The 23,710-nt window shown below is 48.1% G+C and overlaps 1 protein-coding gene across 5 annotated transcripts in view; it reads right to left on the reverse strand.

Moving 5' to 3' along the window:
- Nucleotides 1-5,005: 5,005 nt before the first annotated feature.
- The window catches only part of OS9 (OS9 endoplasmic reticulum lectin), a 37,714-nt gene continuing 19,009 nt past the window's right edge, over nt 5,006-23,710 (reverse strand). Inside the window, exons 6-15 of one of the 5 annotated variants that reach the window (XM_060195030.1) lie at nt 13,014-13,224; nt 12,814-12,918; nt 12,535-12,623; nt 12,339-12,390; nt 11,410-11,498; nt 10,930-11,208; nt 9,375-9,561; nt 6,632-6,796; nt 6,107-6,219; nt 5,006-5,657 (exon numbers count right to left, since the gene is read on the reverse strand). In XM_060195030.1, coding sequence (XP_060051013.1) covers nt 5,532-5,657; nt 6,107-6,219; nt 6,632-6,796; nt 9,375-9,561; nt 10,930-11,208; nt 11,410-11,498; nt 12,339-12,390; nt 12,535-12,623; nt 12,814-12,918; nt 13,014-13,224 — 1,416 coding nt within the window. In that variant the 3' untranslated portion in view covers nt 5,006-5,531. Of the gene's footprint in view, nt 5,658-6,106; nt 6,220-6,631; nt 6,797-9,374; nt 9,562-10,929; nt 11,209-11,409; nt 11,499-12,338; nt 12,391-12,522; nt 12,624-12,813; nt 12,919-13,013; nt 13,225-23,710 lie in introns of all 5 variants that reach the window. The other 4 variants (XM_007516671.3, XM_016185375.2, XM_007516674.3 and 1 more) reach the window with 4 other exon arrangements.

A 23,710-nucleotide genomic window follows, 5' to 3' on the forward strand; every position in this document is an offset into this window, starting at 1 on the left:
CCCACTGAAGCCCTTGGCACCCCTCTGCCCCACAGTTCAGCTGTAGGTGTGCCACCAAGCTGATAGGCTGGCTACGGCCTAGTTCTGCAGAGTCCTAATCTGGGAGACCAGCCAGCACCTCAGCCTCCCTCCAAGAGACAGTGGAGTGGTTTTCTGAGTGTGTGTGGTCTGGGCAGGCAACACCAGAGGAAGAGGGGCAAGTAACAAGGAAGACTGAGCTGGAAGATCTGGCAGAGCCCCTGGGCTCCCCCACTTCAAATCAGCTGCCCTCCTTGGTGCCAGTAGCCCCTGCCCTTCTTCAGAAGCTTGATTGTGGAAGAGCATGGGGAGGAAGCAGGGCCTGGTGAGAATGGCACTGCCTCGGGGAGCCATAGACCGGTGGGAAGTTCCTTTCATTTCGGGCAATGAAAGACACCCCCACAACGAATCCCAGTACAAAGTAATCTGCTGGAGAGGTGGAAAGGGTGGGGTGACATCCAGTTCTCTGGGTGGAAGTATAATAGGCTGCAGAAGGAGCCCCCGAGGACGGGGGCTGACAGAACTGTTGCAGTGTCCTCACCACCTGCCCAGCTCGCTGTGGTGTCCTCACCTGGGCACTTGCTACCCGGTGCTGTCCTCCCTCCCTGCTGCTTGCCATCATCTGCCTCCGCACAGCTGGGGCAAGCCAGCTCTCTTCAGAGGAGCAATGTAAAAGTCAAAGGTAAGTAATGAGGACTCTACAATTGAAAGTACAAAACGATCTAGTCTAGTGAGGTTTTCTGATGTTAAGATTCCATCCTCGGGCCAGATAACACCTAGTTAAGCAAACACATTACAGTGTACAAGGACCCAGGTTCAAGCCCCTGATCCTAGTGGCGAAGCAGGCAGGGCTATAGGTTGTGTCTGTCTCTTTCACTCTCTGTTCCCCCTCCCCTCTCAAATTCTGTCTCTATCCAATAATAAAAATAAATAAAAAAAAACAAAAAATAGGGAGTTGGGCAGTAGCACAGCGGGTTAAGCACACGTAGCACAAAGCACAAGGACCAGGCTTAAGGATCCCGGTTCGAGCCCCCGGCTCCCCACCTGCAGGAGGTCACTTCACAGGTGGTGAAGCAGGTCTGCAGGTGTCTGTCTTTCTCTCCCCCTCTCTGTCTTCCCCTCCTCTCTCCATTTCTCTCTGTCCTATCTAACAACAACATAAATAACAACAATAATACCTACAACAACAATAAAAAACAAGGGCAACAAAAGGGAAAATAAATACAAAAAATTTTTTAAAAAAAACAAACTCTCCTGTCCCTACCTCTCCCCACCATTCCACTTGAGAAGATTCCACATGTAGCTTCTGATAAGCTCTGGAATGCCATGTAATCTCTTCAGGACTCAGGAGCTGGTTTATGGTAAGTGACTGAGCACTTGTGGTGGACCAGTTGTGGTACTAAGAGCTCGACGTATACTCTGAAAAGTGCTTGTTAAGGAGCTGGGTAGTGGTGCACCCAGTTGAGCACACACATCACCATGCACAAGAACCCGGGTTTGAGCCCCCACTCCCCACCTGCAGGGGAAGACGCTTCAGGAGCAGTGATGTTGGTCTGTCTGCAGGTGTTGGTCTTCACCTTTCCCTCTCTCCCCCGTTTCCCCTCTCAATTTCTCTCTGTCCTATGAAATAAAATAGGAAAGGAAATTTTGGCCACCAGGAGTGGTGGGTCCACCTGCAGACCTACTTCACCCTAGTGGCAATTAAAAAAAGTGTGTGTGTGTGTGTGGTGTGTGTGTGTGTGTGTGTGTGTGTGTGTGTGTGTGTGGTGTGTGTGTGTATGTGTGTTTAATAGAGGAGAGGACCAGAGCATTGCTTCGCCTCCTACAGTGCTGAGGATCGAACTTGAAACCTCATGCTTACAAATGGGTATTTGTGTCACACTACTCATTATTGTGTGCACTTTTCTTTCTTTTTCTCTCCCCCATCCCAGAGACTATATATTTTTTCTCTTCTTACTATTATTTTTTGTAGCCCCAGAACTGATCAGCTCTGGTTTACAGTGCTGGGGATTAAATCTAGGACCTTGCAGACTGGGAGTATGGACCGACCAGTCAATGCCCATGTTCAGCGGGGAAGCAATTACAGAAGCCAGACCTTCTACCTTCTGCAACCCACAATGACCCTGGGTCCATGCTCCCAGAGGGATAGAGAATGGGAAAGCTATCGGGGGAGGGGGTGGGATATGGAGATTGGGCGGTGGGAATTGTGTGGAGTTGTACCCCTCCTACCCTATGGTTTTGTTAATTAATCCTTTCTTAAATAAAAAAAAGAAAAGAGAATCTGAAAAAAAAATTAAAAAAAAAATCTAGGACCTTGGAGCCTCAGGCATGAGTTTGTTTTGCATAACCACTTTCCTATCTTCCCACCTGGTATATGCTCTTAAAAAATATTTATTCTGGGGGTCGGGCGGTAGAGCAGCAGGTTAAGTGCATGTGGCGCCAAGCGCAAGGACCAGCAGAAGGATCCCAGTTCGAGCCCCCAGCTCCCCACCTGCAGGGGAGTCGCTTCACAGGCGGTGAAGCAGGTCTGCAGGTGTCTTATCTTTCTCTCCCCCTGTCTTCCCCTCCTCTTTATTTCTTTCTGTCCTACCCAAACAATGAATGACATTAACAATAATAATAATAACTACAAGGCTACAACAACAAGGGCAACAAAAGGGGGGAAATGGCCTCCAGGAGCAGTGGATTCATGGTGCAGGCACTGAGCCCCAGCAATAGCCCTGGAGGCAAAAAAAAATTATTTTGGATAGAGACAGAAATAGAGAAGGGAGGGGCTGGGTGGTGGCGCACAAGGACCCAAGTTCGAACCCTCCGGTCCCCACCTGTAGGGGTAAAGCCTTGCTAGTGGTGAAGTAGGGCCACAGGTGTCTCTGTCTGTCTCCCTCTCCGTCACCCCCTTCCCTCTCAACTTCTGACTGTCTCTGTCAAATAAAGATAATAGTAAAAAAGAAATAGAGACGGGGAAAAGAGGAGGAGAGAAACTATTAAACTGCTTCACTGCTCGCAAAGCTTCACCTCTGCGTGTGGGGCCAGGGGCTTGAACCCAGGTCCTTGCACACTGTAATGTGCACTCAACCAGGTGCACCTCCCCCATACCCTTTAATTCATGCCTCATAGCCACCCTGCCAGGCAGTATAATTATAATTTGCTTAAGAGGGAACAACACTTGGAAAGTTAAAGCTTAAGGTCTTACTCCAGTAAAGGGAGGAGTGAGGAATTTTTTTTTTTTTGGTGGAACACTGCTCAGCTCTGGCTTATGGTGGTGCTGGAGACTGAACCTGGGACCTCATAGTCTCAGGCAAGAAAGTCTTTTTGCAGAACCATTATGCTGTCTCCCTCGCCCTTGAACCAGCATTCTGACTATACCTGCACTCAAGGCCAATGTTTCAGATCCCACACAGGAATATGTGTGGGATCCACTTGGAATATGCAGGTGGCTCTGGGGGAGCAGTCTGCCCGTTCTAATTTCCAGTTAAAACAGTGCAAGCACCACACACACAATAACACTAGCCCACACTCAGTAGCAGCGCCAGGCTCACAGACTCACCATTCTCTGCTTCTAGAAATCTGTGTTCCTTTCTCTGTCCCTTTTCCTGCCTAGTGAGTCAGTGGAGGGTTTCTAGTGGGAAGGCTGTACAGAGAAGGGGAGCTGGGGAAGAAGGGGAGAGGAATGGGTCCACACCCACACTTGGCCAAGGAGAGGTCCAGACGGGACTCAGGCTCACCTGCCCTTGGCACACTAGGGAGCTGGCAGGTGTGGACCAGGCCCCTTTCTAGGCAGGGCTAAAGGGAGAGGTCTTCTTGAAAATGCTAGGTGGGTCTGGGTGTGGCAGCAAAGGAAGTCGGCCTGCTTTAGGGGGACTCTCATGGTGGGCTAGCCCTAGGGAGTGTTTTGATAGGGGAAACGAGGGGCCGGGCAGTGGTGCACCTGGTTGAACACACGTTTCAATGTGCAAGGACCCAGGTTCAAGCTCCGGTCCCTATCTTCAGGAGTTATGCTTCATAAATGGCGAAGCAGGGCTGCAGTTGTCTCTCTCTATCTCTTTCTCCTCAATTTCTCTGTCTCTATCCAATAAACAATAATAAACAATAACAACAACAACAACAACAAAAAAAACAGGAAAAAAAACCCCAAAGGGGTAGGGGTAAATAGTATAATGATTATGTAAAGAGACTCTCATGCCTGAAGCTCCAAAGTCTCAGGTTCAATCTCCTGCACCACCACAAACCTGAGCTTAGCAGTGCTCTGGTTAAAAACAAAGTGTGTGTGTGGGGGGGAGGGAGTCGGGTGGCAGCGCATCGGGTTAAGTGCAGTGCAGGACCCGCTTAAGCCCCACGGTTCGGTTCGATCCCCTGGCTCCCCATCTGCAGGGAAGTCCCTTCACAGGCGGTGAAGCAAGTCTGCAGGTGTCTTTCTCTCCCCCTCTGTCTTCCCCTCCTCTCTCCATTTCTCTCTGTCCTATCTAACAACGACATCAATAACAATAACTACAACAAAACAAGGGCAACAAAAGGGAATAAATATTAAAAAAAAAAACTTTAAAAGTTGGGGGGGTGGAACTGGGTGGTGTGACTGGCGCACCTGGTTAAGTGCACATTACAATCTCAAGGACCTAGGGTTCGAGGCTCCACCCCCACCCCCAGTCCCCACCTGCAGGGGGAAAACTTTGTAAATAGTGAAACAGTGTTGTAGGTGTCTGTCTTTCTCCTTCTGTCACTCCCTTCGCTCTCGATTTCTGGCTGTCTCTATCCAATAAAGATAATTACAAAAAAAAAATTAGAAAAAAAAGGGGAGGGTGAAGAGACGCAGCAGAAAGGGAGGTAGTGGTGGCGGTACTTCAAGTGTCTCAGCCCTTGCAAGCCAGCAGGGACTCTTCCTTTGTCGCCCAGCCCAGAGGTTAGAACTGCACCCCACCCAGAAGACAGCACTAAGCCTCCTGGCTATCAGACTCCCCACCCCCCTGGACGAAGTAAAAGGAGTGCTAGATGGATGGTCCAGTTCTTTATTTAGAAACCTGATTGTTCAAGGACAACGGGGCGGTTCTGTGCCCCCTCCCCTTTCACAGGAGCTGCTCAGAGGTAGGGGGTTTCCGCAGCAACAGAGGAAGGGGTCTCAGTTCAGAAGCAGACTCCAGGGAACAGTTAGGGGTGTAGGGTGGGGGAAGGAAGGAAGCCAGCCAACCCAAGAGGAGGGGTGAGGCGCCCAAACGTTGGTGCAGGGGGAGGGGGCCTGCTGGACAACCCACCCTCTGGCTCTCCGAGCTCTGACTTTGGGGGTGGATGGAGATCAACAACTTAGGGGGGGTCACAGAGGACGTGAGGGGGCGAGGGGAGGGACCTGGGGTGGGGGCGGCTGTCGGCGCCTATGCCCTCAACATCCCGGCGGCGGCCCCGCCCGGCTCAGCCCACAGCTGGCAGCAGCTGCGCCTTCAGAGCCCTGGGGCGGGGCCGGGGAAGAGGCAAGGCCGTCTGGGAGGGCTCTGGGCTGCTCCGAGACGGTGGCGGTGGCGGGCTCAGAAGTCAAACTCCTCCAGGTCTCCGGTGCCCTCCCCGCCTGGCGAGCCCCACACTCGCCGGTAATTGCTTTCCAGCTCCTTCTGCCTCCGCCGCTCCTTCTGTGCCTCTTCAGCTCCCTGCACCTGGTGGGAGAGTTGGGCTAAGCCGAAGGTGCTAGGGGTGAGCCCAGGGGAACACCAGGCGGCCTGAGATTGGCAGGACTGGCCACATACACATTTCTTTCCCCCCCTCCCCCATTTCACTGCTCTCTCGCTGCTTTTTCATTCAGGTATATAAAGACCACAGCACCGGAGCTTCCCTTGGTTCTGTGGCGTCTGCCATGTGGTGCACGGTTTCAACCGGGTTCCAGAGCAGACATGGCAAGTCCGTGCCCCACCTGGTGAGGAAACTTTCCGGCCCTGGACACAACCATCTTACAGGCTTTTGCTGAGAATTCAGCACCTGCTCGGAGCTCATAGGGGAGGGGATCCAAGCTCAGGAAATGGGGAGATCTGAGTGATTCTAAGTCACAGCACACTAGAGGAGGGGGAAACCTGGAGGCCAGGACTTGGGGTGGGAGCGCCCCTCTCACCAAGATATTGAAGAAAATCTCCTTGAGACTTTTCGTGTCCTCATCAGTCAACCAACGTGCCTCCTCTTCAGTTCCCTCGGCCCCTGGTCGGACAATTTTGATCTCAATTCTCCCTAGGAAGGAACAGGTGGACAGTAAGACAGGTGCTTGGATGCTGGTCCTCTGCCACCCAGGGCCCCGAGCGAGGTCCAAGTTGACCCAGCCCTTCCCCTGCCCCCCCCCCCCGGGTTTTCTGTCCACTGGGAATCCATTGCTCCTGGCGGCCATCTTTTCCTTTGTTGTTGGATAGGACAGAGAGAAACTTAAGGAGGGGAAGACAGGAAGGGGGCGAGGAAGATAGACACCTGTAGACCTGCTTCACTGCTTGCAAAGCAACTCCCCTGCAGGTAGGGAACCAGGGGCTCGAACCTGGATCCTTGCGTGGGTCCTTGCACATAGCCAGGTGCACTACCACCCGGCCTCCCCCCCAGCCCTTCCTTTGAGGCTTTCCATCATCTGGGGGTCCAGCCTGCCCCCAGGGCCCACCTTCAGCTGTGAGTCCCTCCCTCTCCAGCAGCTCTTTCACCAGCCCCTCGATCTGTTTCAGCTGAGGGTTTTCCCGTTTCATCTCGAGGACAGTCAGATCCCGATTGGGGCCTCTGTGATGGAGCTTGGTGACCCGGACCCGGACTCTGTGCTCAGGATCCTCCTCTTGGAGGGGGAGACACACAGGGAGACACATGTCAGAGCTGGGACTCCAGGGCGCAGGCTATGTGGTCACTGCTTTGTGAGGCCTTGGCAGTTAATCCACCTCAGACACCAGCCAGTCAGCCAGCCAGCCAGCCAGGGAGCGTCAAGACAAACCCACACCTCCTTCAAGTTCCAGCTGGCAAAACTCCTTCCTTCCACTGTAGCCTCACTTCTTCCCGCCCACCTGGTAATTCTGCCTCTCACCCAGAGGACACTGAGTGCTTTCTGAAGTGAAATGCAGGCCGCCACCTGGACCAGCAAAAAAGTTTTTTTAAAAAAATATTTTCTTTATTTATTAATGAGGGATAGGAGGAGAAAGAAACAGACATCACTCTGGTACATGTGCTGTTGGGGATTGAACTCAGGACCTCATGCTTGAGAGTCTAGTGCTTTATCCACTGTGCCACTTCCCGGACCACAAGTTTTTTTTTTTTAATTTAATATTTTATTTATTTATTAATGAGAAAGATAGGAGGAGAGAGAGAAAGAACCAGACATCACTCTGGCACTTGTGCTGCCAGGGATTGAACTTGGGACCTCCTGCTTGAGAGTCCAGTGCTTTAGCCACTGCGCCACCTCCTGGACCACAGAAGTTTGTTTTTTTAAGAAACAGGTGAGAGGGGTTAGGTGCACATATCACCATGCACAAGGACCCAGGTTCAAGGTCCCGGTCCTCACCTGCAGGGGTGCAGTTTCACAAACGATGAAGCAGTGAAGTTCTGTTTTTCTCTCTCTCTGTCCTCTTACCCTCTCACTTTTCCTCTGTCTTATTAAATAAAGAAAAAGCAGCAGCAGGCTGGAAAACTGATTTGGCAACCCATGTGTTGTTGGTGTTTGAAAAGCATCCTCCCCCCCCCAAAAAAAAAAAAGATAGTGAGGGCCAGATGGTGGCGCACTACTATGCACAAGGACCAGGTTCAAGCCCAGGTCCCCATCTACAAAAGGAAAGCTCCACAAGTGGTGGAACAGTGTTGCAGATATCTGTCTCCCCTTTCCTCTTAATTTGTCCCATAAAAGTTTCTTTTTCTTTAGATACTGCAGGGCCGACAAAGCGCTCACCTGAATAGTGAGAATGCTTTGCCATGTATGCAACCCGAAAGTTTAAGCCTGGTGCACACCAAACTGGAGGAGACTTTGGTGCTATGGTGGCTTTCTCTCTCTCATTGAAAAAATAAACTTGGGGAGTTGGTGGTAGCGCAGCGGGTTAAGTGCAGGTGGCAGAAAGCACAAGGCCTGGTGTAAGGATCCTGGTTCGAGCCCCTGGCTTCACAGGTGGTGAAGCAGGTCTGCAGGTGTCTTTCTCTCCCCCTCTGTCTTCCCCTCCTTTCTCCATTTCTCTCTGTCCTATCTAACAACAATGACATCAACAACAATAATAACTACAACAATAATACAAAACAACAAAGGCAACAAAAAGGGAAAAATAAATATAAATAAATGTAAAAAAATTAAAAGAAAACATAAGCCTGGAGGGGCAAAGCCCCAGTGAAGACAAAAAGTTTAAAATAAAAATGAGGGTGGGCGAGACAGCATAATGATCATGCAAAAGACTTCCATGCCTGAGGCTTTGAGATCCCAGATTCAATCCCCTGCACCACCATAAGCCAGAGATGAGCAGTGCTCCAGTAAAAATAAATAAATAAAAGTAAAAAAGGCACTACAGCACCAAGCCTTCCCACAGGGCCATAGTGCTCCCCCATAGTAGGCAGGGGGGGGGGGCTCATATCTAGGTTGTCTGCAGGGCAAAGCGGGAACCCTACCAGAAGAGCTATCTGGCCAGCCCCTCAGGTGACATTTTAATATTTGTAGATAAAAGGGTGAAAGGCTAGAACAGGAGCATTCCCATGGGAGTGTCTGATCTCCACACCCACAGGCTCCTGTGCAGGGGTCACAAGAAGAGAGAGAAGAGGGACTTCAAAGCCGTCCAGGCAGTTATCAGCTGGGCCCACCCACTCATACCCTGCCAGCTAGGGCCTAGCAAAGTCCTAACTGTCAACAGGCTGCATCAGTCATTACAACTAACAACCTGGGCAGTGGCAGGGAGTGGGGGGTGCAGATAGCATAAAGGTTATGTAAACAGACTCTCATGCCTGAGGCTGCAAAGTCCCAAGTTCAATCCCTTGCACCACCAGAAACCAGAGCTGAGCAGTGTAGTTGTCTCTCTCCTTTTCTATCTCCCCTCCCCATCTCAAATTCTCTTGTCTCTATCCAGAATAAGTAAATAAATAACAATACACTTAAAATAAAACAAAAAACAACTAGGAACATACTGATCACCTGCTCCATGCCTGGCCAAGTGCTGGGTAGACAGGGGCAAGCCAGAGGACCGAGCAGACGAGCTCTAAAAGCCACTTCCCAGAAAGATGAAGAGGAGCTAACCAGGCAAAGGGCCAGACGGAGGTAGTGGGAAGAAGGCAAGAGTGAGAACAGTGTTCAGGAAGCAGGATAGAGTAGGCATAAGCAGAAGGGACTCCTCTGGAGACTGAGCTGAGGGAGGGAGACTGTGAGCTGGCCGCTTTTCCTGCCTCATGGTTCTCACCTGCTGGCTGGGGTGATGGGGTAGGCTTTCTGCGGACGACCATCGGCTTCCTGTGCTTCTTCATCTCGGGACTCTGCTTCCCCTCCAGCCTCTTGATGAGCTTGTTGAGTGTGGAAGTGAGGACCAGCATCGCTCGATCACGCTCCGACTCCTTCTTCAGGCTGTCTGGCTCCAGCTCCTTCTCTGTCTGGAATACCCAACGGGTTGGGGTGGGTGTAGAGAGCTGACAATGCTACTGGTCCAAGCTCCAAGGAGAAGGTTTTTTTTTTTTAATTTTTAATCTTTATTTATTAGATATCCAGGAATCAAGAGGGTAGGGGGAAATAGAGAGGGAGAGAGAAAGACACCTGCACCCCTGCTTCACCACTTGTAAAGCTTTCACCCTGCAGGTGGGGACCAGGGGCTTGAACCTGGATCCTTGAGCGCTTAACCAGGTGTGCCACTGCCTGGCCCCCTTAAGCATCTTTTCTTTTCTTTTCCTTCCAGGGTTACTGCTGGGGCTTGGTGACTGCACCAGGAATCCATTGCTCCTGGAGGCTGTTTTTTCCCTTTTTGTTGCCCTGGCTGTTTTATCATTGTTGTGGCTATTATTGTTGTTATTGATGTTGTTGTTGTTGGATAGGACAGAGAGAAATCTAGAGAGGGCGGGAAGACAGAGAGAGGGAGAGAGAGATAGACACCTGCAGACCTGCTTCACTGCCTGTGAAGCGACTCCCCTGCAGGTGGGGAGCCGGGGGCTCGAACTGGGATCCTTACACCGGTCCTTGGGCTTTGCGCCACATTCGCTTAACCCGCTGCGCTACCGCCTGACTCCCTCTCTGTCTCTTTTTCTCTCTAGATCTTCCCCTCCCTTCTCAATTTCTCTCTGTCTCTATCTGATAATAAATATTTTTTAAAAAGAGGAAGAGTTGGGAGTCTGGCGGTAGTGCAGCGGGTTAAGAGCACGAGGCACAAAGCGCAAGGACTGGATGCCGGTTCGAGGCCCAGGCTCTCCACCTGCAGGGGAGTCGCTTCACAGGTGGTGAAGCAGGTCTGCAGGTGTCTATTTTTCTCTCCCCCTCTGTCTTCCCCTCCGCTCTTGATTTCTCTCTGTCCTATCCAATGACAGCAACAACAACAACAACAATAACTACAACTGATTGAACAACAAGGGCAACAAAAGGGGAAAAAATGGTCTCCAGGAGCAGTAGATTCATGGTGCAGGCACTGAGCCCCGGCAATAATCCTGGGGGCAAAAAAAAGAGGAAGAGTTAAAAAGAGAGGAGAGACAACACAGTACCACTCCACTGTTCATGAAACTCTCCCTGGTGTTGGTGGTGCTCCTATGTGAAGCCAGGGGAGTTGAAGCCCGGTCCTCATGTATGGTAAAGTGTGTGCTCTACCAGCTGAAATATCTCCTGGCCCCCATCTTCCCTCTTAATGAAGTAAACAACCATTTCCGAGTTCCCAGCCCCATGTCCTTGCTGTGCTAGGTGCTGCTGCTTTGTCTTTGGTGCCAGGCTGCCCTGTCCCTGGGGACAGACACAGGAGAGCAGCCGTGAAGAGCCTTGCTCACCTCCTGGATGATGTTCTCCAGCTCCCGCTCCATGCCAGCCTTCACCTCTGAGCGGAGCCGGTCTCGGTTTGATGGGAGCAGTATTCCTTCTAACTCCTTCTCAAATTCTCCCAGCAACCGCCGCTCATCCTCCTCTTCATCTTCATCCTCATGATCCTCCTCCTCTTCTTCCACCTCGCTCTGAGGCTCTGGGTCGCCCTTTTCCTTCTCCTCCTGTTCCCTGTGGGGGGCTTCTGCAGCATCATCTGCAGGCTGCTCCAGGCCTGCGCTTGGCTTCTCCTGGGCGGGTTGGGATGGAGGGGGGGAAAGGCAGCTACTGGGATCTCAGGAGAGACATGCGTGCACAAACACAGCGGTGGGTGCAGCGACAAGGGGCCCCACAGGAGTGAAGGCAGGGAGTGAGCCTCGTGGGGCCAGTTCAGGTGGTTCTCCGATGGCCCTCGAGGGGCAGTCCCAGCCTCCCTTGCACAGGACCCATACCTTTTTTGTTCCACCTTTCAGCTCCTCTATTAGTCGGATCAAGTCTGCAGGGCTCCGAATGACTTTGACCTGGACATTGTTCTGAAAATCTGAGATGAAAGGATAAGAATGGGCCCATAGTGAATTCTGTTTTGACATCCTCAGGAAAGGTGAGGAGACCACCATGGAGGAACTTGGCCCCTGCCTCCAGGAACCCACATACTCTTCTCAAGAGTGGGTCCTTAGTGAACCCCAGGGCAAATGGGAGGATGCTAGCTAGCCACCTAGTCCCCTGCTCTTCCAAGCACCAGAGGGGCCCTTCTGATCATTTTCAGGGTGACAGAGATTCTGGGGCAAGTGTTCCTCTTCCCTGGATCCTGTTCTTTGCTTTCCACAAATGTAAGTCATTTACTGTCTACTCAGTTTGAGGCATTCTGTTACCAAACTCTGTATCCTTTCCTGGTTAACCTCCCAATAACCCTCTAAAATACTGGGGCTCAGTGGAATCATCCAGGATTATAAAGTCCATGGGTGATGGAGCTTCTGTGCTCTATACGTCTCTAGGAAAGAAATTCTATCTACAAAGAGTATTAATTTGGTGGGGCTGGGTGGTGGCACACCTGGTTGAGCACACACATTACAAAGAGTATTAATTTGGGAGCCAGCGGTGGCACACCTGGTTGAGTACACACATTATCATGCTTAAGGACCCAGGTTCAAGCCCCTGCAGGGGGCACGCTTCACAAATGGTGAAGCAGGGCTACAGGTGTCTCTCTTTTCCTTCTATCTCCCCATTCCCTCTCAACTTCTCTCCCTCCTAGAAATGAAATAAATACTTTTTTAAAAAGTATTAAACAAATCTGCTACTGGCCTGGCTGCCCAGTGCCCCCCTTCCACCCCCCAGCTCCCGAATACATCCAGGCAGTGAAGGAGACTGAGGGTTCACTCACCCTCCGGAGAGCCTGGTGCAGAATCTGCTGCCTCAGGGTTGGGCTCCTGCTCCTGGGAGGAGAAAAGGTGCTTGTTATGCTCAAGGCACCTCCTGGTGTCTCTAGTGAGATGCAGCCCCCGTGCGCTCCACCCCAGAGCCCAGGTTGAGCCTTGTCACAAACGATGGGGGAAGCTACCTCTCACCTCAGCCTGCACCTCCTCCCCTCTGGGGGCCTGGTCTTCTGGCTCATGAAGCATCTTCCAGAAAGCGGTTTCCTTACTGTCATCCTTGCTTGGGCTGGTGCCTGGGATATAGAGAACAGGGAGGGATATAAAACGAGGGGAGAAATGAAGGGGAGCATATAGAACAGGGTACATTCCTCCCCTCTTTTACTAAGGGGTCAGGCTGCCAGAGTCCTCTCATCCCACCTTGATGGTCAGGACAGGGCACTAAGACTGGGGAAGGGAAGCAAAAAGACAAGTTCCAGGTTCTACCTGCTTTCTCCGGGGGTACCGCCTCAGCTTTGGTCTCACTCCACACGGGAGGGTCCACGTCTTGCAGGTCCTTGGCAGTCTTATCTCCATGTTGCTTTGAATCTACTAACAAGCAAAGCACATGGTCTCTGGGCTCTTCACTGCCTTTTCTGCTTGTCCCTCCTGTCTCTCTTTCCTTCCTTCCCCTGTTCATTACTCACCAGCTCGCCTCTGCAGATAGGCCCTGTACTCCTCAGGCTGCAGGGCTGGGTGGCAGCGAATGGCCTGGGGGGCAGCACTGGGTGGGGGCCGCAGGAGAGGGTGTGGGCAGAGCCGAGGTGTCCGCACGGTCAGCACATAAGAGCAGGACAGGGGCTCATCCACACGGTCAATGTAGTCCCCAGAAATAGCAGCACCCTCGTCACAGAGGAACTGCCAGGAAAGAGGGAGGGTCAGTGATCACTACCTGTAACACTAGCTGTGGTTCCTGTCTTTCCCTCAGCACTCAGTGTGGGCTGTAGCTGCATGAGGCATGTGGCATGTCGTGTACATTAGCTTGTTTAGTTACTTTTAGAGAGAAGTGGAGGGTGCAGTGAGATAGAGAGACAGACACCTGCAGCACCACTTCACCACCTGTGAAGCAGGGAAAAAGCTGAGCAGTGCTCTGGTAAAAAAAAAAAAAAAAGAAGAATCACAGGTGAGAGTTGTTAAATATTTTTTCCTCCCATCCCTGTATGCCTATATATTTTTAATATTTTATTTATTTATTGGATAGAGACAGGCTGAGGGAAATTGATAGAGAAAGAGACAGAGAGGAAGACAAACACTCTCATGAAGTTTTCCCCTGCAAGTGGGGATGGGGAACTAGAACCCAGGTCTCTGCGCATTGTAAACTTGCTAACCCAGCTGTACCCTTCTATATATTTTTTAAACTAAGTTATTTTTAATATTTATTTATTTATTTTCCCTTTTGTTGCCCTTGTTTAAATTGCTGTGGTTATTATTGTTATTGCTGTCATTGTTGTTGGATAGGACAGAGAGAAATGGAGAGAAGAGAGGAGGACAGAGGGGGAGAGAAAGATAGACACCTGCAGACCTGCTTCACCGCCTGTGAAGCGACTCCCCTGCAGGTGGGGAGCCAGGTGCTTGAATCAGGATTCTTAATGCCGGTTCTTACGCTTTGCGCCATGTGCGCTTAACCCACTGCGCCACCGCCTGGCTCCCTATACCCTTCTATTTATAAACACAGACATCTTAAAGGCAAGGAGAGGGAGTCAGGCAAAGCACAAAGACTGGCATAAGGATCTTGGTTCAAGCCCCTGGCTCCCCACCTGCAGGGGAGTCGCTTCACAGGCGGTGAAGCAGGTCTGCAGGTGTCTATCTTTTGCTCCCCCTCTCCGTCTTCCCCTCCTCTCTCCATTTCTCTCTGTCCTATCCAACAAGGATGACATCAATAACAATAACTACAACAATAAAAGAACAAGGACAACAAAAGAAATAAATATTTAAAAAATATACTAAAAAAAGGCAAAGAGAGGGAGAATACCTTACCTACCCTCATTCTCCCCAAGGTAAAGAGGGGGTTTCATGATGACCATACCCCAAAAGAAGGCCAGAGCTAGCACTTTATTATCTTATTTATTTATTTTCCCAAGCACTGCTCAGCTCTGGCATAAAGTGGTACCAGAGATTGAACTTGGGGTCTCTGGGGCCTCAGACATTCAAGTCAGTGCTCAACAGGCTGAGTTATCTCTTTAGCTCACCATTATAAGGTTTTTTTTTTTTTTTTGACTCCAGGCAGGGTTATCATTGGGGCTCAGTGCCTGTACCATGAATCCACTGCTCCTGGAGGCCATTTCCCCCCTTTTGTTGCCCTTGTTGTTGTAGCCTCGTTATGGTTATTGTTATTGCCATTGCTGATGTTCTTCGTTGTTGGATAGGACAGAGAGAAATGGAGAGAGGAGGGGAAGACAGAGAGGGGGAGAGAAAGCTAGACATCTGCAGACCTGCCTCACCGCCTGTGAAGTGACTCCTCTGCAGGTGGGGAGCCGGGGGCTTAAACACCATTATAAGTTCTAAAGTGGTGGGGCAGATAGTATAGTGGTTATACAAAGAGACTCTCGTACATGAGGCTCCAAAGTCCCAGGTTCAATCCCCTGTACTACCACAGACCACAGCTGAGCAGTGGGCTGGTAAAAAAAAAAAAAAAAATCTAAAGTGACTATTAGAGTGGCGCACCTGGTTAAGCACACACATTACAGTGCGCAAGGACACAGGTATAAGATCCTGGTCTCCACCCGTAGGGGGGGGAAGCTTTACAAGTGAAGTAAGGCTTCAGGTGTCTGTCTTTTCCTCCCCCTCCTCATTCAATTTCTGTCTGTCTCTATTCAATAATAAATTAATAAATAAATATAAAAATAAAATAAAAATAAAGTGACTATTAGAGTTCCCACTTCTGGAGTGGCAACTTGAGAAACTCTGCAGATCCACTCCTTAGTGAAATAGCTGACAACAAATACTTAAATCTGGGGGTCGGGTGGTAGCACACTGGGTTAAGCGCACATGGCCTGAAGCGCAATGATCAGTGCAAGAATCCGGTTTGAGCCCCCAGCTCCCCACTTGCAGGGGCGTCATTTCACAAGTGGTGAAGCAGGTCTGCAGGTGTCTATCTTTCTCGCTCCTTCTCTGTCTTCCCCTCCTCTCTCGATTTCTCTCTGTCCTATCCAACAACAACAGGAATAACAACAATGATAAACAGCAAGGGCAGCAAATGGGAAAAGTGGCCTCCAGGAGCAGTGGATTCATAGTGCAGGCACCAAGCCCCAGCAACAACCCTGGAGACAATAAATAAATAAACAAATAAAACTTAAATCTCTGGAAGATTTCCTAAGGACTTACAACAAATTCAGAAAGATCTATTCAATAAAACCCACCAAATCTTCAACAGTGAGAAAGTGTGTGGTGCTGGAGGCATCAGCTGCTTCCTCCATGACCCCACTCCCACTCCACAGCTCAAGGAGTCAGAAGGTCCTGTCAGATGAGTGTGATAAAAACAATGAAACAGACTCCATATTCCCTCAGCACCCAGTCAGGACATGTGGTTATTTCACCAGGAAGGGCAGGTGACCACTATTTCTCAACTCCTGCCCAGTTCCCAGCTGCAAAAATGTTAAGTTCATATGGGCTGGGGTTGATTTTATGTAAAGAGATTGATCCCACTCATGGAGGGCTGAGGCTCTTCCTTAAGAGAAGTGAGATAAGAATATTTGTGCCCAGGCAGAGGAGAGAGATAATGGTCATGCTAAGTGACTCTCATTCCTGAGGCTCCAAGGCCCCAGCATCAGTCACCCACATCACTATAAACCAAAGCTGAACAGTGCTCTGGTAAAATAAAATAAAAACTTGAATAAAAACCCCCTCATCCCAGCTCACTCACAGGGTGGAGGTTTCAGATGATGCAAACTGAGAGGATCGGGGTTGTCGCCCATGCCGGGCTCCCTGCTCACAAGACTGGAGTGACACCTAGAAGCAGGCAGTCACCGATCCTGACAGATCAGCCTCAGAGCAGAAGAAGAGGCAGAATTCTAAAGCTCTAGCCAAAGGAACTGTCTTTATGTGAACAGGGTATGGGGCAAGTCCAAGCCAAAGGGCTCGCAAAAAGGGGAAACTTGGTGAGAAGCAATCAAGTGGAGCCTTCTAGTTTTCTAAGAGCAATAAATTCTAAACCATAGGATTAATAGAGAAAACTGAAGACAGAGCAGCTAAGAGGTCTCCTGTAGGTCAGGACAAGCCTAAAATATTTTCATTAAAAACAGCCCCTGTAAGTATCTGGTGATGTAGCTCAGTGGCAGAGTGCATGCTTGGCCTGTAGAAAGCTTTGATCTCCTTCACTCAAAACAACAAAATAGGGGCTGAGAAAAAAGTTCAACTGATAAGAGCACATAACTCGCATGCCCAAGGCTTTTCTTTAATCTCTGGCACCATGTGTACTGATTGTAGTGCTCTGACTTTGCTTCCTTATGTGAAACTCTATCACATACAGAGTTTCATAATATAAATCTTCAAAAGAAAAATACTCCTGGGTTGGGGCAGATAGCATAATGGTTATGCAAACAGACTCTCATACCTGAGACTCCATAGTCCCAGGTTCAATCTCCTGCACTATCTATCATAAACCAGAGCTGAGCAGTGCTCTGGTAAGAAAAAAAAAAAAAAAAAAAGGAAAGAAAGATACTTCCTGGGGGTCAGGCGGTGGCGCAGTGGGTTAAGTGCACGTGGTGCATAGCCAAGGACCGGCATAAGGATCCCAGTTCGAGCCTCCAGCTCCCCACCTACAGGGGAGTCGCTTCACAGGCGGTGAAGCAGGTCTGCAGGTGTCTGTCTTTCTCTCCTCCTCTCTGTCTTCCCCTCCTTTCTCCATTTCTCTCTGTCCTATCCAACAACGAACAACATCAACAATGGTAATAATAATAACCACAACGAGGCTACAACAACAAGGGCAACAAAAGGGGGGAAAAATGGCCTCCAGGAGTGGGATTCATGGTGCAGGCACTGAGCCTAGCAATAACCCTGGAGGAAAAAAGAAAAAAAAAGAAAGATACTTATTGTAGGTTTGACAAAACAGCTCTCTTGGAGAGGGCACTACTCTGTCATGTGAGTGACCCAGGTTTGAACCTGGTTCCTTTCAACAATGGAGAAAGCTTCAGTGCTGGCTCTTTTACTCTCTCTCTCTCCCCCTCCCTGCTTCTTTGTCTATCCCTGTCTGAAAAAGTCATCCCAGAGGGGGCAAGGTGGTGGTGCAACAGGTTAAGTGCACATGGCACTAAGTGCAAGGACCAGACTAAGGAACTGAACTTGGGACATCGGAGCCTCAGGAATGAGAATCGCTTTGCATAACCATTATGCTATCTACCCCCATCCTGTTTTTTCCCCCCACTTGAGTTAACACGGGGGACTAAAGTACTGGAAAACTTAAGCTTCAAGATTCAGAACTGTGAAAAATAAAATCGGAGAGACCTTGACCCAAAAAGCTCACTAATATGTACAGCAAAAATAAAGATATGTCCTCTCTTAAGAGAGAACAGCATGTGACTGGGGCAGAAAAGAAATGAAGCAGCACGTGGCGCAAAGCGCAAGGACCGGCATAAGAGTCCCAGTTCGAGCCCCCGGCTCCCCACCTGCTGGGGAGTCACTTCACAAGCAGTGAAGCAGGTCTGCAGGTGTCTATCTTTCCCTCCCCCTCTCTGTCATTACCTCCTCTCTCCATTTCTCTCTGTCCTATCCAACAACAACAATAATTACAACAACAATAAACAACAAGGGCAACAAAAGAGGGAAAAAAAAAAGCATCCCAGAGTGATGAAGTCCCAGTGGTCCCAAAAACAAACAGACCCCAGTACACACATCCTGTACAGAGGCCCAGATTTAACTAGATTGACTCGAGTACTTTATGCTCCACATGTCAGAACTATGGAGCAATCAGCTGGCAATAGTGGAGCCTAACAGCTGGCTGGAGTCCCAGCAGAGGTAAACAGCAGCAAAAGAGAGACAGTGACTGCCCTGCTGAGACCACTGTCGTCCAGTGTGGCTGGTCCATGCCCAGGAATACTTTCAGAGGAGCAACAGCAGAAGTTTCACGCTAAGAGGGAAACAGACTTCACTAAAATAGTCCAGCCAAGTCACTAAGGAAATAAACATGCAAACAACAGATGCAATCCTTGTGGTGGAGGACGGAAGTCTGTTATCTTCAGTTGCTACCGTATGTTACCTAAAATGTCAAGTTTTCAACAAAAAAAATGATGAATTATGCAAAGAAACAGTTAAATGTGACCACTACACAGGGGAAAAAGCAGGCGGCAGAAAAAGCCTATGAAAGGGCACAGGTGTTCAATTTCATAGAAAAACTTTTTTAAGTAGAGACAGAAATTGAGAGTGCTGGGGCTGGGCACAGCCAGCTGAGCACACATGGTACCATATGCAAGAACCCGGGTTCAAGTCTCTGGTTCCTACCTACAAGGGAGAAACTTCTATCTCTCCTCCCCTTCTCAATTTCTTTCTGTCCTATCCAGCAATAAATTAAAAAGTAAAATCTAAAAAAAATTGAGAGGGAAAGGAGAGAGCAAGGTAGACAGTTGCAGCACTATTTCACCAGTTATGAAGGTTACCCCTACAGGTGGGGACAGGGACTTGAATCCATGGATAAACATTTTTTTTTAATTTAAAAAAAATTTTATTTATTTGCCTACAGAGGGTTATTGCTGGGGCTCGGTGCCTGCACCACGAATCCACTGCTCCTGGAAACTATTTTTTTCCCATTTTTGTTGCCCTTGTTTTATCATTGTTGTTTTTATTATATATATATATATATATATATATATATATATATATATACTAATTTTTAAAAATATTTATTTCCTTTTGTTGTCCTTGTATTATTGTTGTTGTTATTGATGTCATCATCGTTAGATAGGACAGAGAGAAATGGAGAGAGGAGGGGAGGGGAAGACAGAGGGGGAAAGAAACACAGACACCTGCAGACCTGCTTCACCACCTGTGAAGTGACCTCACTATAGGTGGGGAGCCAGGGGCTTGAACCTGGATCCCTGTGCCAGTCCTTGTGCTTCGCGCCATGTGTGCTTAACCCGCTGTGCTACCGCCTGACCCTCTCCCCCAATTTCTTTGTGTCCTATCAAATAAAAATTAGTAAGAGGAGGGGTAAGGAAAACAGAGCTGTTGGGAAGTGGTGGTAGATTCATAGAGCAGCCTCCAAACCCCAGTGATCACCCTGATGGCAAGGAAGGAAGGAAGGAAGGAAGGAAGGAAGGAAAGAAGGAAGGAAGGAAGGAGGAAGGAAAGAGGAAGAGAGTGAGAGAAAAGACAAGTAATACAATTTTAAATAGGGCAAGGGTAAAAGATTTGAACAGACATTTCCCCCAGGGAAGTCTGACAAAATTACTAAAAAGCACATCTATAGATGTTTGATTTGCGTTCAGAGTAATGCAAATCAAAATCACTGTGAGGGGGGTCCCACGGTAGCACAGTGGGTTAAGCACACATGGCGCAAAGTTCAAGGACTGGCACAAGGATCTGGGTTTGATCCCTGAGCTACCCACCTGCAGGGGAGTCGCTTTACAGGCGGTGAAGCAGGTCTGCAGGTGTCTTTCTCTCCCCCTCTCTGTCTCCCCCCCCCTCCATTTCTCTCTGTCCTATCCATCAACAACAACATCAATAATGATAATAATAACCACAACAATGGTAAAACAACCAGGGTAATAAGAAGGAAAAAAATGGCCTCCAGCAGCAGTGGATTCGTGGTGCAGGTACTGAGCCCCAGCAATAACCCTGGAGGCAAAAAAAAGACAAATGTTAGGGAATCAGGCAGTAGCGCAGCGGGTTAAGCACAGGTGGCGCAAAGCGCAAGGACCTGTGTAAAAATCCCGGTTTGAGCCCTCACTTCCCATCTGCAGTGAAGCAGGTCTGCAGTTGTCTATCTTTCTCTTCCCCTCCTCTCTCCATTTCTCTCTGCCCTATTCAACGACAACGACATCAATAACAACAGTAAAAAACAAGGGCAACAAAAGGGAATAAATAAATAAATATTTAAAAATGTTGATGAAGATGTAGAGAAATTGACTGAAATGATAGGATGTCTGTAATTCACTTCTAAATAATCCGAGGGGACATGGCAGTGCAGGGAGGTGAGCAAGGGAACAGATGATTCAAGACCAGCTATACTTACTGAAGCTAGGTGACACAGAGGGGATCATTACAGAAGTGTCTGATTTTATGTCTTCAATTTTTTATAATAAATGATTTTAAAAATACATATCTGTCTTATATAATTTTTTTTATTATCTTTATTTATTGGATATAAACAGCCAGAAATTGAGAGGGAAGGAGGAGACAGAGAGACACCTGCAGCCCTGCTTCACCACCCACAAAGCTTTCCCCCTCCAGGTGGGGGCCAGGGGCTTGAACCCGGGTCCTTTCACACTGTAACATGTCGCTCAACCAGGTGCGCCACCACCTGGTCCCTATATCTGTCTTATTTTAAAGATATAGGAAGTGACATACAGACAGATACAGATCAGGTCTGGCTTAGTGCTGGGTACTGAACCTGGAACCTCAAAGCCTCAAGTATAAAGGTCTTTTGCATAACCATTATGCTGTCCTCCCAGCTCTAATAAATGATTTTAAAAACAATCTTGACATTACACAATATATACAACTTGTGGCCTGCAGTTACACTTTTAAAGGTCTATTTACTTGTGTTCACCTGTATAACGTAATAATCACTATTAATAACAAAAATGCTGGGGAATTAATTTTAATCAGTAGTTGAAAATCATCCCACAAGGAAGCCTAAAATAAGATTATTTTATAGGTGGAGTCTAGCAAACATTCAAGGGGAAAAATTGCTATCATACATACTGTCTAACATATAGGAAAAGTGATAACATTTTAAAAACATTTTTAAAAATTTTTAAAAATTTATTTTCCCAGGGAGTCAGGTGGTATGGCACAAAGCTCAAGGACTGGAGTAAGGATCCCAGTTCGAGCCCCCGGCTCCCCACCTGCAGGGGAGTCGCTGCACAGGAGGTGAAGCAGGTCTGCAGGTGTCTAGCTTTCTTTCCCCCTCTGTCTTCCCCTCCTCTCTCCATTTCTCTCTGTCCTATGCAACAACAACGACATCAATAATAACTACAACAATAAAACAACAAGGACAACAAAATGGAATAAATAAATAAATATAAAAAAATTTTAAATTTATTTTCCTTTTTGTTGCCCTGGTTGTTTTTTATTGTTGTTGTAGTTATTATTTTGTTATTGATGTCGTCATTGTTAGACAAGACAGAGAGAAATGGAGAAAAGAGGGGAAGACAGAGAAAGGGAGACCTGTTTCACTGCCTGTGAGGTGACTCCCCTGCAGGTGGGGAGCCGGAGACTCAAAGTGGGATCCTTAAGCCGGTCCTTGCGCTTTGTGCCATGTGTGCTTAACCTGCTGCGCTACCGCCTGACTCCCTAAAAACATTTTTGAGACCAGCATAATTTAGTTATGAACAGTACTAAAGGAAAATACACAGCTTACTGTATCTCAGATATCCAAAAGTCCTTGAGAGCCGGAAAAATAGCACACTTGGATTGTGCACCTGCTTGTCATACCTGCTATCCAGGTTTAAGCCTGCCCCCGCATACTACACTGGAGGAAGCTTCCATGCTGTGCTCTGTCTTCTCCTCTCTCCCCTCTCCAACACACCCCTCTCTCTCTTTCTCTCCCCCCCCCATCATCCTGGAGCTGTGAAGTCCCAATAATGACTGATACACACATACATACACCCATGAAAAAGAGTAAACTGAATCCAGAAAGTCATAAAAAAGATTTAAAAAAAGGCAAGGATAATGCATGATGCTCGATTGGGTTAACCTCAAGAGTGCAAAACTGATTTAATATATAAAATTAATGAACTATTACTTTCATTTGAAAGTTTGGTTTAATACAAGAACATCAATTAGGTACATCACTTTATAAATAAGTTTCACACTCATAAATATTTGATAAGTTTAATATTCAGGAAACAGTGAAAAGCAAATTAAATTCATGAGTTACTAGTATATTCCCAATAAATTTGTAAACATTTAAGTCTGAAAATATCAAATATTGATCAGGCATGGAGTGCTGGAAGCATATACATTGCAATGAGAATGTCCATGGGAACAAAAACCTCAGCGAGGGGCTAGACAGTGGTGCATCAGGTAAAGCTCACTTGTTACCACATGCAAGCACCCTGGATCAAGCCCCCAGTCTCAACCTGCAGGGGGAAGCTATAGGAGCAATGGAGAAGTGCTGCTGATGTCTCTCTCTTTCCTCCTTTCTGTTTTTATTTCTGTCTCTATCGAAAAAGAAAAAAAGGGAGTCAGGCGGTAGTGCGGTGGCCTAAGCTTAAGTGGCGCGAAGCACAAGGACCAGCTTAAGGATCCCGGTCCAAGCCCCCGGCTCCCCACCTGCAGGGGAGTCGCTTCACAGGCGGTGAAGCAGGTCTCCAGGTGTCTATCTTCTTCTCCCCCTCTCTGTTTTCCCTTCCTCCCTCCATTTTTCTCTGTCCTATCTAACAATGATGACATCAATAACAACAACAATAGTTACTACAACAACAATAAAAAACAACAAGGGCAACAAAAGGGAAAATAAATAAATATAAAAAATTTAAAAAAAGAAAAAAGAAAAAGAAATGGTCACCAGGAATGGTGGGGTCAACATACAGGCACAAAGCACCAAATAACTTGGGTGGAAGTAAAAGGCACCAACTATTACTGCCAAATAAAGTGGAACATGGGCTGGCCTTCATATTCTATGACCCAGTAGTTCTGCGGCCAGCTGAAATGTTCCACAAAGAAGTTATTGCAGGGAGTCGGGCGGTAGTGCAGTGGTTAAGTGCAGGTGACGCACAGCACAAGGATCCCAGTTTCAGCCCCCGGCTCCCCACCTGTAGGGGCGTCGCTTCACAGGCAGTGAAGCAGGTCTGCAGGAGTCTGTCTTTCTCTCCCCCTCTCTGTCTTCCCCTCCTCTCTCCTTTTCTCTCTGTCCTATCCAACAATGAAGACATCAATAACAACAATAATAATTATAACAATAAAAAAAACAAGGACAACAAAAAGGGAAAATGAATAAATAAATATTAAAAAAAGAAGAAGTTATTGCAGGGATGAAGAGATGGTAACATAGGTAGTGCAACAGACTTCCATACCCAAGGCATTGGAGGTCCCAGGTTCAATCCCTGGTACTACCACTAGCCAGAACTGAACAATGGTCTGGTACAAAAATATTCTTGAGTGCTAGTGGTACTCACATAATAATGGTTGTATATAGCTCAGTGGTAGAGTATATACTTTGCATGTATGAAGCTTTGGGTTTGATCCC

Source organism: Erinaceus europaeus, chromosome 7 (assembly GCF_950295315.1).
Source record: "Erinaceus europaeus chromosome 7, mEriEur2.1, whole genome shotgun sequence".
Classification (NCBI taxonomy): domain Eukaryota; kingdom Metazoa; phylum Chordata; class Mammalia; order Eulipotyphla; family Erinaceidae; genus Erinaceus; species Erinaceus europaeus.